The sequence below is a fragment of the Papio anubis genome, chromosome 19, assembly GCF_008728515.1.
Source record: "Papio anubis isolate 15944 chromosome 19, Panubis1.0, whole genome shotgun sequence".
In the NCBI taxonomy this organism is placed as follows: domain Eukaryota; kingdom Metazoa; phylum Chordata; class Mammalia; order Primates; family Cercopithecidae; genus Papio; species Papio anubis.
The window spans coordinates 15,796,559-15,810,691 of NC_044994.1; the positions used below are offsets into that span (position 1 = coordinate 15,796,559).

The following is a 14,133-nucleotide window of genomic DNA, read 5'->3' on the forward strand; positions in this document are numbered from 1 at the left end:
GGGGGGCTGATGAGCAAAATGATTCAGTTATAGAGCATAAAGTTACATTTTCTGCTGCAATGTGTAATTTCAACCTTAGCTTACTAGCAGAAGTAGGTACAAGATTGTTGCCCATTGCTGAACCAGGAAAGGAGCGAGGATGAAGACATCTGAGCTGGGTGGGGGAAGCTGGTGACTTGGGAGCCCAGGAGGATGTGGGGGTGCTGAAGAGCAGTCACAGGATGTTGGGACCTGTCTTGGGAGAGACAGTGGAAGAGGTGCTGAAACAAAGGACAGAGGGAAGCGGAAGACACTTTAACCTACTTCATAATTGTTCCAGGGTCCTCTTGGTGGAAATATTCTTGAACCTAAATATTATCATGAGCTATCTGTACTTTAATTTGTACTTTAGTTTAAAAGCACTTCCATATTCTTTATTTGATTTTCCTAATTCAGGATTTAATTAATCATTCAAGAAACCAATAACAATAATTATTATTCGAGACAGGACTCCGTTACCTAGACTGGAGTACAGTGATATGATCAAGGCTCACTGTAGTCTCAACATCCTGGGCTCAAATGATCCTCCTGTCTCAGCCTTCCTAGTAGGCTAGGTGCACCTACAGGTGTGCACCACCATGCCCAGCTATGTTTTTTTTTCTTTTTCCCTTTTTGTAGAGATGGGACCTTGCTTTGTTGCCTAGATTGTTCTTGAACTCTTGGCCTCCAGCGATCTTTCCACCAAAGTGCTGAGATTAGAGGTATGAGCCCAGCCTTCTAAGTCTCAAGCAGAGTGCTAAAAGTAAGTCCTGGAGAAGAGACATGGAGGTTTCCATATGACTGCAGTGCCATCATAAAGTATGGACGGAAATGCACAAAATGAAACAGGAGGGAGGGCTGCTGCGTGGGGAATGTGGGCTCAGTGTCCTGGATAGAGTGCTATCTGAGCTGGGTCTTGAAGAAGGACCAGGATTTTGATGGTGGGACAGAGGGGAAGGGTCGTTTGAGGAAGAAGGAAAAGCAGCTACAGTCACAGTGGCTTGGACAGGCATGGCTCCTTCACGCAGGGTGGGAAATCCAGCTGCTATAGCCAGAGCGGGGTGGGTGGGACCTTGGGAGGCAGAAGGGGACTGTGGGTCCAAGCCAGGGCTAATAATAAGGTGCTTCTCCCTCCGTGCCTGCTCTGGGTCTGTTTTGTCCTTTGTCGCTCTCTCCACCAGAGGGCGGGCAGGGAGAGGCAGCCAGCAAAAAATGGCAGCCAGCTGTCTATTCGATGTGCTTTTCAATGGCTTGGTCATTATTAGTAAACTTGTATTAACAACTGAAACTAACATATGGGAAAGTGCTAAGAGGTGCTATCTATCTATCTATCTATCTATCTATCTATCTATCTATCTATCTATCTATCATGCAGTCTTGCTCTGTTGCCCAGGCTGGAGTGCAGTGGTGCCATCTCAGATCACTGCAACCTCTGCCACCCAGGTTCAAGAGATCCTCCTGCCTCAGCCTCCCGAGAGGCTGAGACTACAGGCATGCACTACCACACCCGGCTAATTTTTGTATTTTAAGTAGATATGGGGTTTCACCATGTTGGCCAGGCTGGTCTTAAACTCCTGACCTCAAGTGATCCACCCGCCTTGGTCTCCCACAGTGCTGGGATTACAGGCATGAGCTACTGTGCCTGGCCAAAAAATTATTATGATCAATTTAGAACATCAATGATAACACTCATCAAATATGTCATTTTAATTGGAATAGCATGGGAGGTGGAAAAAGCCATCAGTTCTTCCTGGCTATAAGACCTTAGGCAAATCACTCTCAGTCTGAGTGTCCTCTAATGAAACATTATTAGCTTCACAGAGATAAGTGAGAAAACATATAGAAAGGTGGTGAGCACGAGCACTGGCTCACAGATGCTCAGGAAATGTTAACTGCATCTGAGTAGTATTTATCATGAGAAACAATAAGCCCCTTAATTTGTACTTTTGTTCACAAAATACTTCCATATGCTTTTTAATTTGATTCTTCCATAGACCCTGTGAGATAACTGACTGTGAGCAGGTAGGAATGACTGGTAAAATGAGATTTGGGGGCCGCCTGTGTATTTCATTACTGGTAATTACATCTCCAAATCTGATTTTGGAACCCAGGGAGTTGCATGTGAGTTAGAGCATTATTGTCAAATCAGATTATTTATCAGCTGATTCTTTAGTTTACGAATTAGGAGAGGTTTTCCTCTTTTGTATACCTTAATTTCTGTTTTCTCTTATTTTTTCCTTCTGGTATAATGGTTAGAGCCTTCATTTTCATCATGAAAATGATGGGGTGCAGTGGCTCACACTTGTAATCCCAGCACTTTGTAGGGCCAAGGCGGGAGGATGGCTTGAGCCCAGGAGTTCGAGACCAGCCTCAGCAACACAGTGAGGCCCCCACCTCCATTAAAAAAAGAACAATGATTTTTTATGTTTTTTTAATTAAAGATATAAAAATAATTTTGAAAATGATGAAAAGTAAGTCAATTTAGTTCCTTTTTGTAGGGCTTTGGAATGTATCAAAATGTGAAAAAACATTTAAAAATATTCAAATAGGTTTTTGAATACTTCCATATACTTTGATACTTTTAATACTTTGATATTAAATCAAATAAATCATTGTGAAGTTATAACCTCTACAGCACTTTTTTTAAAAAGGTAATGGTCAGGCATAGTGGTTCACACCTGTAATCCCAGCACTTTGAGAGGCTGAGGTGGGTGAATCGCTTGAGGCCTGGAGTTTGAGACTAGCCTGGCCAACATGGCAAAACCCCGTCTCTACTAAAAATATAGAAGCTAGCCGGGTGTGGTGGCGCACGCCTGTAGTTCCAGCAACTCAGGATTCTGAGGCAGGAGAATCGCTTGAGACTGGGAGGCGGAGGTTGCAGTGAGCTAAGATCATGCCTCTGCACTCCAGCCTGGGTGACAAAGCGAGACTCCATCTAAAAAATAAAAAAAATAAAAATAAAAGTAATAGAACGTTTACCTTGAAGAAGGATGAGATTCATAGGTTATGATAGCTGTCTTTTACCATTTGTGTGTACATCAAGTAGAAAAGGATTCAGACCAATTTTTCAGACCAAGTGATAGAAAGAAGACAGATGGGTAAAAGCTACATGGAGACTTGGGGTCAATGTATAAAAGTTTAATGAGGGTTGGCTAAGACCAAAGAAACTGAGCAGATAGGAGTGAGTCCCCCAGGCCTAGAGGTGTTCAACAGTAGCTGATTATCATAGAAAGGATTCGAGTACCGAAGGATGGATAAATAGAGTGAGTTTTGTAGTTTCCTCCAACTGTGTTATTCCCTCATTTGATTCGAGATCATTGTTACAGCCAGATCACAGCAGGAGATGGAGTATATGACACGACCTGTATTAGAGACTAACCGTGTATGGTCTTATTTAGGCTCCTGAGAGTATTTGGGAAAAAGAACTAAAACCATCCTCTTCTGTGGGAGTGAGTATCTGAAGCGGCACTAGCTCTTTGCTCCCCCGATTTCCAGTCTTCACACTTGGGTTACTTCTACCTACAGGGTGAGGCCAGTCAGAAAGTCTTGGGGACCAATTCTATTCTAAGCTGGGAGTCCAAGAGCTGTGAGGAACCTTGCCCGTGGCAGAGGGAGTTCAATATTGAGATAATTTTCTTACCCACCCTACCCTGACCTGGAGCCTATTTCTTATGATTATCCCTTGCATCGTGTGCCTGGCCCAGCAAATGGGTCTGTAAGAGATGTTACCAGATGCTGCATTGCCCATGGTCCGACTCTATCCTCCCCAGTCAAGGGTGATGGGATTGAGGACAGGCAGGCCAGCCAGTCACTGTGGCCTGGTGCACAAAGATGAGCTGTGACAATGACATGGCTATCCCCAGAGTTTGGCAGTCTGATCCATAAACCTGGGGACCACATACAAGTAAGCAGACGAAACTGGTAAAAAAAAAAGAAAGGAGTGGGGAGAGAAAGACATATGAAGGGACTTTGAGATGACAGAGAACACATGGCTCACTAGAGAAAGTGCAGCCTTGATTTCTGATGGCTTTTCTGTTCCAATGAGGCCTAGTTGGCATAGAAATGATAGTAACAGCAATACCTAACATTGCACTGGGTGTGTATCACACACTGCATTAAGAGTTTTGCAGGGATTATTTTATTTAATTCTTGCAGTAGTCCTAAAAATACTGAATACTGAATAAATTCAGGGAGAGTAGGCAACTTGCTAAGGTCACACGGTTAATAAGCAAAATGGGAACTGTGTTTCATTTTAAGATATCCATATCCCCATAATTTCCAAGCTGCTCTCCACCCAAAAAATCTGGGTCTGCTCCCTAGCTGCCTCTTACAGTCTTCCTGGGGCTGAGGTCCTGCTTCTGAGTCTGGGCCCTATATCTGGAGCCTTCTTCTAACTCTCAGGGCACTGATCACTAAATGCTGCAGGCTTCCAGACCTTCTTGGTGCTCTGTACCAGCCATGGGGACCTTCTGGCAGTCAACACACTTTTTCTGAGTGTGCACCACGTGCAAAGGGCACAAGACAGAGTCCCTGCCCTTGACAAGCAGCAAGGCCTTCCTATGGCTGTCTGCTCCCATTTCCAAAGCCTCAGGATTCTATGCCAATCTTTTGACTCCTTCTCCCACTGCCATTGATGGGTTCACCCCTCCAAGCTTCTGATCTGGGAGAACATTTACTTTCTGGCCCCAGCTACTCTGTGTACAAGTCAAGGCTTCTGTTAGGAGAAGGCACTTTATCAGACGGCTTTTCCTCCAGGCTTCAAAGAAATACTGTTCAGCACATGAAAAAGACTAGACAGAGATGAGTTATGACTGACTAACCTCAGCTCTGGGTTAACAGGATCAGATCTTTGCATTCTATAGAAGTATTGTTTTAATAAGGTGGGTGAGTTGAGTTGGGAAAATATATGTCAAGGCATTTGGTTAACAGAAAAATAGAAATAGCCACCTCAGCTAGTGATTAAAAAGGTTTGACTCATATCAATTCAACTTGGTGAGGACACATGGAAAGAAATGAAAATAAATTTTTAGAGTGAAATCTATATTTCAATGATCTCTGTGACTCTTGACCTTTTGGCTTAGGACAATATGGAAGGAAAATATTTTTTCAAGTTTCAAATCAAGAACATAGTCTTCCTATTGTCTGGCTATGACTAGCTTTAGGATTATGATTCCTCATCCCAAAGTACTAAAAAGGTCTTCATTTAGTTCTCAGTGATAGAGTTACAAAGAAAAGTCATTCCCACTACAGTTCAGATTCCCTGAAGCTCATATCAAATGTCAGCTGAGTAATTTCAATGTAACTTTGTCAACATCCTGTTACAGGATACCATAATAAAATGGTAGGGCTTCACAGAATGGCAGTGCAACAATTACAAATCAGATTTAGAAAAAAGTATTAGGAAATTAAACCACGCACGTATCCTTGTCCTCATTTTGTAAATTCAAGGATTTTTCCAATAATGACTCAATGTGTCAGCTGAGATTTCAGAATAAAACATTGGTTTCCAAATGCTCTACCTATAGTATATTTTACCATGTGCAGGCCATTTTAATAGAAACTTTTAATTAGACTTTTTTTTTTTTTTTAAACCTCCTTATAATGTGTGACAAAGTCAGCCAGGACTGGTATCACTTTTATCATACGCATGGCACTGTTTTCTTGGAACAGAATAAAAATGCAGAGTTTACACTTTCAGAGAAGATGGAACTTGAGCTAGTCTGACCTGGATAGATAACAACCTCTAATTATAAGCTCACAGTAGGTAATACAAATTACTATAATTTGAGGGCACAATGGGGTATATACTCTATAAAAAGGAAAAATTCCATTGCCTTTTTTTCCCCAAAGCAATTCTTATTTTATAAGACACCCATTTCCTGAATAACAATTCTTTCAGGGCTGAACTCAAAATAATTCAAAACAATTGCATTAGATGCAGTCTTTAGAAGGTGTAGCACTTGCTCCTTGACCAGAGGGAGGATCCCTGCACGCAAAGACTAGGTCATCCACTTTGACCAGGTTATCCTAACTCTTGAGGAAGAAAAAACAGCTGTGGTGTGTTGTGGCTACTGTTGCAATGTTGGTTTACTCTTTAACTTCTTGGCTTCAACATCACTGCATGACTCATTTTAGATTTAAGTGGGCAGGGCTCATGCAACATTTGAAATATAATCTCTTATATCAGCTTGGTTTTTCACAAATAGTATTTTAGGCATATAAATAATAAAATTCAAAGTGCCAGAAATTATTTTGGAAGGATGTACTAATAGAGAGGACTTGATAATCTTGATAACCTCACATTCTCAGTGGTATCTTCAATTATGGCCCCAAAATCAAACTTACACAATCTAAAAATAACCAATTCCTCTTACTAATTTTAGTAAAATGAAGCCTCTGATTCAGAATCAATCAACAACAACACAGTAAGAAGGACCAATACGAAAAGATTAAACTCCAATCCTCAAAAGTCAACTCTAGCCGGTACAGAAGTAAAACTTTTTTTGAAACTGCTTCCTTTTCCAGGAGTATTCCTGGGGCCACCTAAGAAAAACTTTACAACTCTAAAAATATAACCTTACATTGATAGCACTGTCTGGCACATGGTAAGTACTCAAGAAATACTGATTGAATGTTGAATAAAACAGTTATTTAAAATGTGGGCATTTGAAGAGATCATCAGGCTCATCCTGCTCAGTCTCCTAATTTTCAGTGATGAAAGTCAGGCCCAGAGAGGTTGCTTCACTTGTTCAAAACCACACAGCTCAAATTATTGGCAGAGATGGATCGAGAACTCGGGATTCCTGACCTCAAAACCACTTCGCCTTTCTAACCTCAAACCACTCTGTCCAAAGGCTCTTTCTTTTTCTCAGGCTCCTTATGTGCTTGGGCTTCTAAAGACCAAAGAAACCTGTGTCCAAGAGCTCAGACCAACCTTGAAGTCCTCATAGCTATTCATTACGTGAACACAGAGAGGCATTCCTGTATCAGGTCATATTACAGCGGAGATGTGCCTGGGTACAAAATCAGCTTGACTTTTCCCTAGGAAACTACCTTCTTAGTAATGTTTCCTTAATTTGAAATGTTTTGTTAAAAATAAATTAACCTGGGGCCAGGCATGGTGGCTCACACTGGTAACCCCAGCACTTTGGGAGCCCAAGGGGTGTAGATCACTTGAGGCCAGGAGTTGGGGACCAGCCTGGGACACATGGCTGTCTACCAAAATGTATCTCTACTAAAAATACAAAAATTAGCTGGGCGTGGTGGTGCACACCTATAATCCTAGCTATTTGGGAGGCTGAGGCACAAGAATCGCTTGAATCCAGGAGGCGAAGGTTGCAATGGGTCGAGATCGTGCCACCACACTCCATCCTGGACGACAGAGCAAGACTCTGTCTCAAAAAAAAAAAAAAAAAAAGTTAATCTGGACAAAAATAGTACCTACACAAGAGAAGCTAATTATAATACTGTACATTTGGAAGGTTCTTCACTGTTTATAAAGTGCTGCCTGTATAATCCTGCATTTCTGTTCTTTTTTAAAATTATTACTCTTTTTTTTTGAGACAGAGTCTTATTCTATTGCCAAGACTGGAATGCAGTGCTGTGATCTCAGCTCATTGCAACCTCTGCCTCCCAGGTTCAAGTGATTCTCCTGCCTCATCCTCCCAAGTAGCTGGGATTACAGGCATGTGCCACCACGCCTGGCTAATTTTTGCATTTTTAGTAGAGACAGGGTTTCATCATGTTGGCCAGGCTGGCTTCAAACTCCTGGCCTCAAGTGATCCTCCTGCCTCGGCCTCCCAGAGTGCTGGGATTATAGGCATGAGCCACAGCTGCCAGCCTACACTTATGTTCTTTTAATGTCAGTTGATTGACTTGCTAGATGTTAGCTTGCTGTTGGTAAATGAAGTCTCAACAGTATAATAATTGTGAGAGATGAAGGTGCAGAACCTCCTAATGATTCCAATGCCATGGGCTCCTCTTTGGCTTGGTGGAAGAATTGGTGGGCAGGTAGTAAGGCAGTATTATCAGCAGGGGCCAGGCTACCCGACCCACATCTGTTTACCTAGTCCCAGGCCAGCCTGTACTCATTAGATCAGTGCAGCCATAATTCGTTTGCATAGGAGGTGGCAGAGTATGTACTTGACCTCAGACATCAAACACTTAAGTTTTGAAAGTACTGAACTGTGATGTCAGCTTGGTTTCATAGGCTTTCAGGTCAGCTCAGAGCATACAACAGGAGATACCCTACTCAAAGGTTAACTTTTCATCACAGAAGCAGAAAGGTTTAAAGGATGCCTTGAGCTTACTGGTTATCTCAGGTATGTGCTGCCAGGGGATACCCAGCCCTCCCTGCCCCATGCTCCATGTGCTTGGGCAAATGTCAACAGTGGACATTACCTGCCTTGGCTGGTTGACTTTTGCTCCTGAAGCCAGCAGTAATCGAATAACATCCAAGTAACCACCTTGGGCAGCTAGGAAGAGGGCAGTGGCTCCATCCTGAGAGAGAACAAATTAAAAGCATTAAAAACATTATCTTTCACACTTATTTTAAAAGAAATTAGGGTGGGTGTAGTGGCTCATGCCTGTAATCCCAGCACTTTGGGAGGCCAAGGTAGGTGAATCCAGGAGATGGAGACCAGCCCGGCCAACATGGTGAAATCCCATCTCTGCTAAAAACACAAAAATTAGGCTGGGCACGGCGGCTCATGCCTGTAATCCTAGCACTTTGGGAGGCCGAGGCAGGTGGATCATCTGATGTCAGGAGTTCGAGACCAGCCTGGCCAACAGGGCAAAACCCCATCTCTACTAAAAATACAAAAAATTAGCCAGGCATGGTGGTGGCCACCTATAATCCCAGCTACTCTGAAGGCTGAGGCAGGAGAATTGCTTGAACCCAGAGGCACAGGTTGCAGTGAGCTGAGATCGCACCACTTCACTCCAGCCTGGACCAAAGAGCAAAACTCCTCCTCAAAAAACAAAAAATCAAAAAACAAATAAAAATACAAAAATTAGCCAGGTGTAGTGCCGCATACCTGTAATCTAAGATACTCGGGAGGCTGAGGCAGAAGAATCTCTTGAACCCAGGAGGTGGAGGTTACAGTGAGCCAAGATTGTGTCACTGCATTCCAGCCTGGGCAACAGAGTGAGACTCTGTCTCAAAATAAATAAAATAAAATACATTAGATTTAAAATATACACATTTAATATAAGTTTCCATCTCCATCTCTTTGTCGGTTTCCACATTTTTGTCAATGAAGAGCCAAATGATAGATATACAAATCCCCCAAACCTCATTTTTTAAAAATTTCTTTTTAATGTATTTTTAAATTTCTACAAAAAAAAATTGTTTTAATTAGCTGGGCAAGGTGGCATGTGCTTATGGTCCCAGCTACTTGGGGGCACTGAGGCAGGAGGATCACTTGAGCCTGGGAAGTTGAAGTTACAGTGAGCCATGTTTGTGCCATTGCACTCCAAGCCTAGGGAACAAAGTGAGACCCTGTCTCAAAAAAAAAAAAAAAAAAAAAAAAAAGAAAAAGAAAAAAGAATTGAGAGTAAAAGGTGTCCTTCTAATTAGATCTTTCCTACCTTTTTCTCTTTCTTGTCCCCTTATCCTTGTTCCCCAACATGAGAGTTCTGCAAGAATTAAGATACAATATGCAGCTGGGTACGGTGGCAGGCACCTGTGGTCCCAACTACTCAAGAGGCTGAGGCAGGGGGATTGCTTGAGCCCAGGAGTTCAAGACCAGCCCTGGAAACATAGCAAGACCTTCTCTCTCTCTCTCTCTTTTTTTTTTTTTTGAGACAGGGTCTCCCTTTGTCACCCAGACCTGGAGTGTAGTGGTGTGACCACAGCTCAATGCAGCATCAACCTCCTCAGCTCAAGCGATCCTTCTACCTCAGCCTCCTGAGTTGTTGGGGCTACAGGCATGCATCACCACATCCAGTTAATTTAAAAAAAAAAAAATTCTAGTAGAGACAGGGTCTTGCTCTGTTGCCCAGGCTGGTCTCGAACTCTTGGGCTCAAGCAATCCTCCTGCCTCAAAGCACTAGGATTACAGGCATGAGCCACCACACCCAGATGCCCTGTCTCTAAAACAAAACAAGACAAAACAAAACAAAACACAAAAGAACCCCAGAAGATGTTTTCAATGAAACTGCCCTAGAAACCATCTCCACAGAGTGTTTCTCTGCCAGCCCAGCAGACACCAACACCACCTGTAAACACAAAAAAGCACTCCTGCATAAAGCCCAGAGCAAGTGTCCCTTTTCCAGCGCTCTTTAGTTTTCTTCTTAACTGAGTATCTGTGCCTTCTGGGCATTTCTGTTTTCTTGGACATATATCACCGGTGCTTTCGGCAGATGTACGGCGCAGCTGAGAGCATGCATTTTCCCTGGATGCTCCCTTCAGCCTGATAACATTCACAGCGCAGGGTGAGCTTCATTGTTTTCAGACCACAGTGGAAAACCAGAGCACACCCTAGAGGAAAACACCTAGAACCCAGCTAATTACCACACCTCCCGTTGGGAACACTAACCTCAAGCAAAAATATAAGACACGTTTCCCTGCAAGTCCAGCCACGTGTGTCACGTGGAGGGTCCTGGATTTCCAGTGGGTGTCAGCTGAGCTGCCAAACTGCCCTCCAGGCAATCATTAAGAAATTAATCAGCCTGTACAGATTTTCAAGCAGATGTTTTATATGGGGATACAATTTTCAGAAAGTCTACCATGCCCTTAGCTGCTGAAAACTCTCAGGAATTTTCTTTTTCTTTTTTTGTTTTTTTAATTTTTTTTTTAACTGTCAGGAATTTTCCAAGATGAACTACCCATGCATTGAATTTTTCACTGTGCATTCCAAGTTTCAGTTTTGCCCCGCCCATCCAAACAATTTCAATTGTTTTAAAGAAAACATTTAGATTGTTTGGATAAAGGTAAAGGTCTTAATATAAAATGGAAGTTATAATGCACGAAATTTCTTGAGTCACCTTAAAACAGAGATGAAATTACTGTGGAAAGGGGCTTTTCTTTTCCAAACACTTTGGCTTTTCCTATTCAATGTGTGTATATATATATGTACTACACATTCTCAGATATACTTTACCTATATATAGCCAAAGACATATCTAACCTTTGGACCTGTGCTTCTTAGGGTGGCTACATGTGAGAAACACCTGTTGCCCAAGCTGTGCCTTCAGAGACTCCAGTTTTGTTGGTCTGTGGTGGGCCTCAAAATTGGTATTTTTTTAAACCTCCCCAGATAATTCTAATGGGCAGCCAGAGTTGAGAATTGCTTCTTTACCAAGTAATTCAATCATTCTACTGGTAATGTTGCAGGCTCAAAGAGTGTTACAGATTTTGAAGTGCAGAGGGTGAGGCTAGCTGCTATGAATTTCAAAGAGGCCTGTGATTTGTCAGGGTTAACCATGTAAACTCTGGAAAGGGTGTTCAAATGGAAAAGTTCACACCTACACAGCTCATTACACGTCTATGAAAGTACAGTGCCCCAGGCATAAGGGTTAAATGCCTAGCTGTAGGACAGCCTAAAATACAGTTCCTAGATCATTGGAAGTAGGAATTTTTCCACGCTTCACCATGAGACTGTCAAGTCTATTCATCTCCCTATATTCTGTTTTTTCCTACAAAACTGGAGTAATGTTTGCCATAAATCCTATGGCATTATAGTAACAATCAATTGAAAGGCCCTTGGGTGATGTACTAATTGACAGTTAGCTGCAAACAGACCCACACTAGCAGTGGATGCCTTTCACAGGTCAATGGCATGCATATATTTCACAGAGGTCTTCATCCATCCAACCTTACTTTTCTTCCAAATACCTTCGATTTCTCCTCTTTGTGCCTTTCCTCACAAATACTACAACAGTATATTTTTTATATCCAATGAGCACATTTAAAAAAATTTTGTATATTTTGGTTTTCAGCAAGTCCATATGCTGGGCTTTGTGGTTTGTCATGGTACGAATAAGCATCACATGATTTTCGAAGGTCTTAATTGCATAGGTACATGAAATGTTTCATCTGCACAACAAACAGATTTAAAAGGGAGAACAGAGATGGGTAAATAAGAAAAATGGTTTCTTTTTTTTGTGGCGGGGGACAGAGTCTTGCTATGTCGCCTAGGCTGGAGTGCAGTAGTGTGATCTCAGCTCACTGCAACCTTCACCTCCTGGGTCAAGCAATTCTCCTGCCTCAGCCTCCTGAGTAGCTGGGATTACAGGCACCTGCCACCATCCCCAGCTAATTTTTGTATTTTTAGTAGAGCTGGGGTTTCACCACGTTGGCCAAGCTGGTCTCGAACTTCTGACCTTGTGATTCACCCACCTTGGCCTCCCAAAATGCTGGGATTATAGGCGTGAGCCACCGTGCCTGGCCAATACATGATTTCTATATTTAAAAAAGCCCATCTGGTCCGCTACATATTTTTCTCTTGACTCAGACCAAAGTCCTACTGTCCACTACAATATTTTTGAAGTTGGCATTTCTGGCATCTGAATTTAGACTGCAATTTTGTGTGTGATAAGAAATGTCCTGATGTCCCCCTGAAATGCACTCACATAAAGTTGGTCATGGATGTTTGCTCCGTGCTTCAGCAAGGTCTCCACCACCTGCATGTGCCCGTACTGACTGGCAGCCAACAGGGCGGTGCCCCCGTCCTATGGACACGCAAAACATAAACACATTAGAGGTGGCGCAGGCACATATTTCACCAAGCAGATGCTCCTCACATACATAGAATTTAGGAAGAGAGTTTTCCCAAAGATAATAACAAACTCACTTTCCCTCTTTTTTTTTTTTTTTTTGAGAAGGAGTCTTGCTCTATCTTCCAGGCTGGAGTGCAGTGGTGCGATCTCGGTTTACTGCAATCTCTGCCTCCTGGGTTCAAGCGATTCTCTTGCCTCAGCCTCCTGAGTAGCTGGGACTACTGTTCCAGGAGTTCAAGACCAGCCCTGGAAACATAGCAAGACCTTGTCTGTCTCTCTTTTTTTTTTTTTTGAGACAGGGTCTCCCTCTGTTACCCAGACCTGCAGTGTAGTGGTGCAACCACAGCTCAACACAGCGTCAACCTCCTCAGCTCAAGCGATCCTTCCACCTCAGCCTCCTGAGTTGTTGGGACTATAGGCGTACATCACCACATCCAGTTATTTTTTTAAAAAATCTGTAGTAGAGACAGGGTCTTGCTATGTTGCCCAGGCTGGTCTCAAACTCTTGGGCTCAAGCAATCCTCCTGCCTGTACACCACCATGCCCGGCTAATTTTTGTATTTTTAGTAGAGACGGGGTTTCACTATGTTGGCAGGCTGGTCTTGAACTCCTGACCTCAAATGATCCGCCTGCCTCAGCCTCCCAAAGTGCTGGGATTATAGGCATGAGCCACGACGTCTGGCCTACTTTCCCTCTTTTATCCCTTTTACTTTTTCTTTATAATCATGGCAGAGTTCATCCTAAGGACATGATTATGTTGTATATGTGGGTGGCTTGCTAGAGATGCATTACAGTTATTTGACCAAGTTATTTATTATGAATTAACTTAGAAAATTCCTGTGCCAAATGCAGAATCATCTATTTGCTTCTCAATATGAGAAATACAGAACAGAAAGTCTGCAGCAAGTCTTGTCAGTTCTTCTTGGAATCATCAGGAAAGCCTCCCAGGGCTTCTGGCCAGAGACTTTCCGGGCAAACACCGTCTTCTCCCTGTGACGGAACCCAGTGGCAGACCACTGAGATTAAGGAGTTTTTACGGGGTAACCCTCTGGGGCCATTGCCCTCATGGGACAAGACCTGCGTCCATTAAAAGAGTGGATAGCTATGGCACATTCTGTGTGTCTCTCACTATCCTACTTAGTGTTTTCCTTTTAACATGTGCCAATTTGTCCAGGTCTCTTTAAAAGTGAGGCCCTAAAAACAAAGCAGAAGCCTGAGCAACATGGCAAAACTCCATCTCTACAAATAATACAAAAATCAGCCAGGGCGTGCGTGATGGTGTGCGCCTGGAGTCCCAGCAATTTGGGAGGCTGAGGTCGGAGGATCGATTGAGTCCGGGAAGTGGAGGTTGCAGTGAGTCAAGATCACACCACTGCACCCCAACCTGGGTGACAG

At 42.9% G+C, this 14,133-nt stretch overlaps 1 protein-coding gene across 5 annotated transcripts in view; it reads right to left on the bottom strand.

The window, feature by feature from the left end:
• ANKRD29 (ankyrin repeat domain 29) overlaps positions 1-14,133 on the bottom strand; it is a 64,318-nt gene that overhangs the window by 22,205 nt on the left and 27,980 nt on the right. For all 5 annotated transcript variants that reach the window (XM_021929997.2, XM_021929993.2, XM_021929996.1 and 2 more), the window contains 2 exons: positions 12,592-12,690; positions 8,419-8,517 (listed from right to left, as the gene is read on the bottom strand). In XM_021929997.2, the coding sequence (XP_021785689.1) occupies positions 8,419-8,517; positions 12,592-12,690 (198 nt within the window). The remainder of the gene's footprint in view (positions 1-8,418; positions 8,518-12,591; positions 12,691-14,133) is intronic.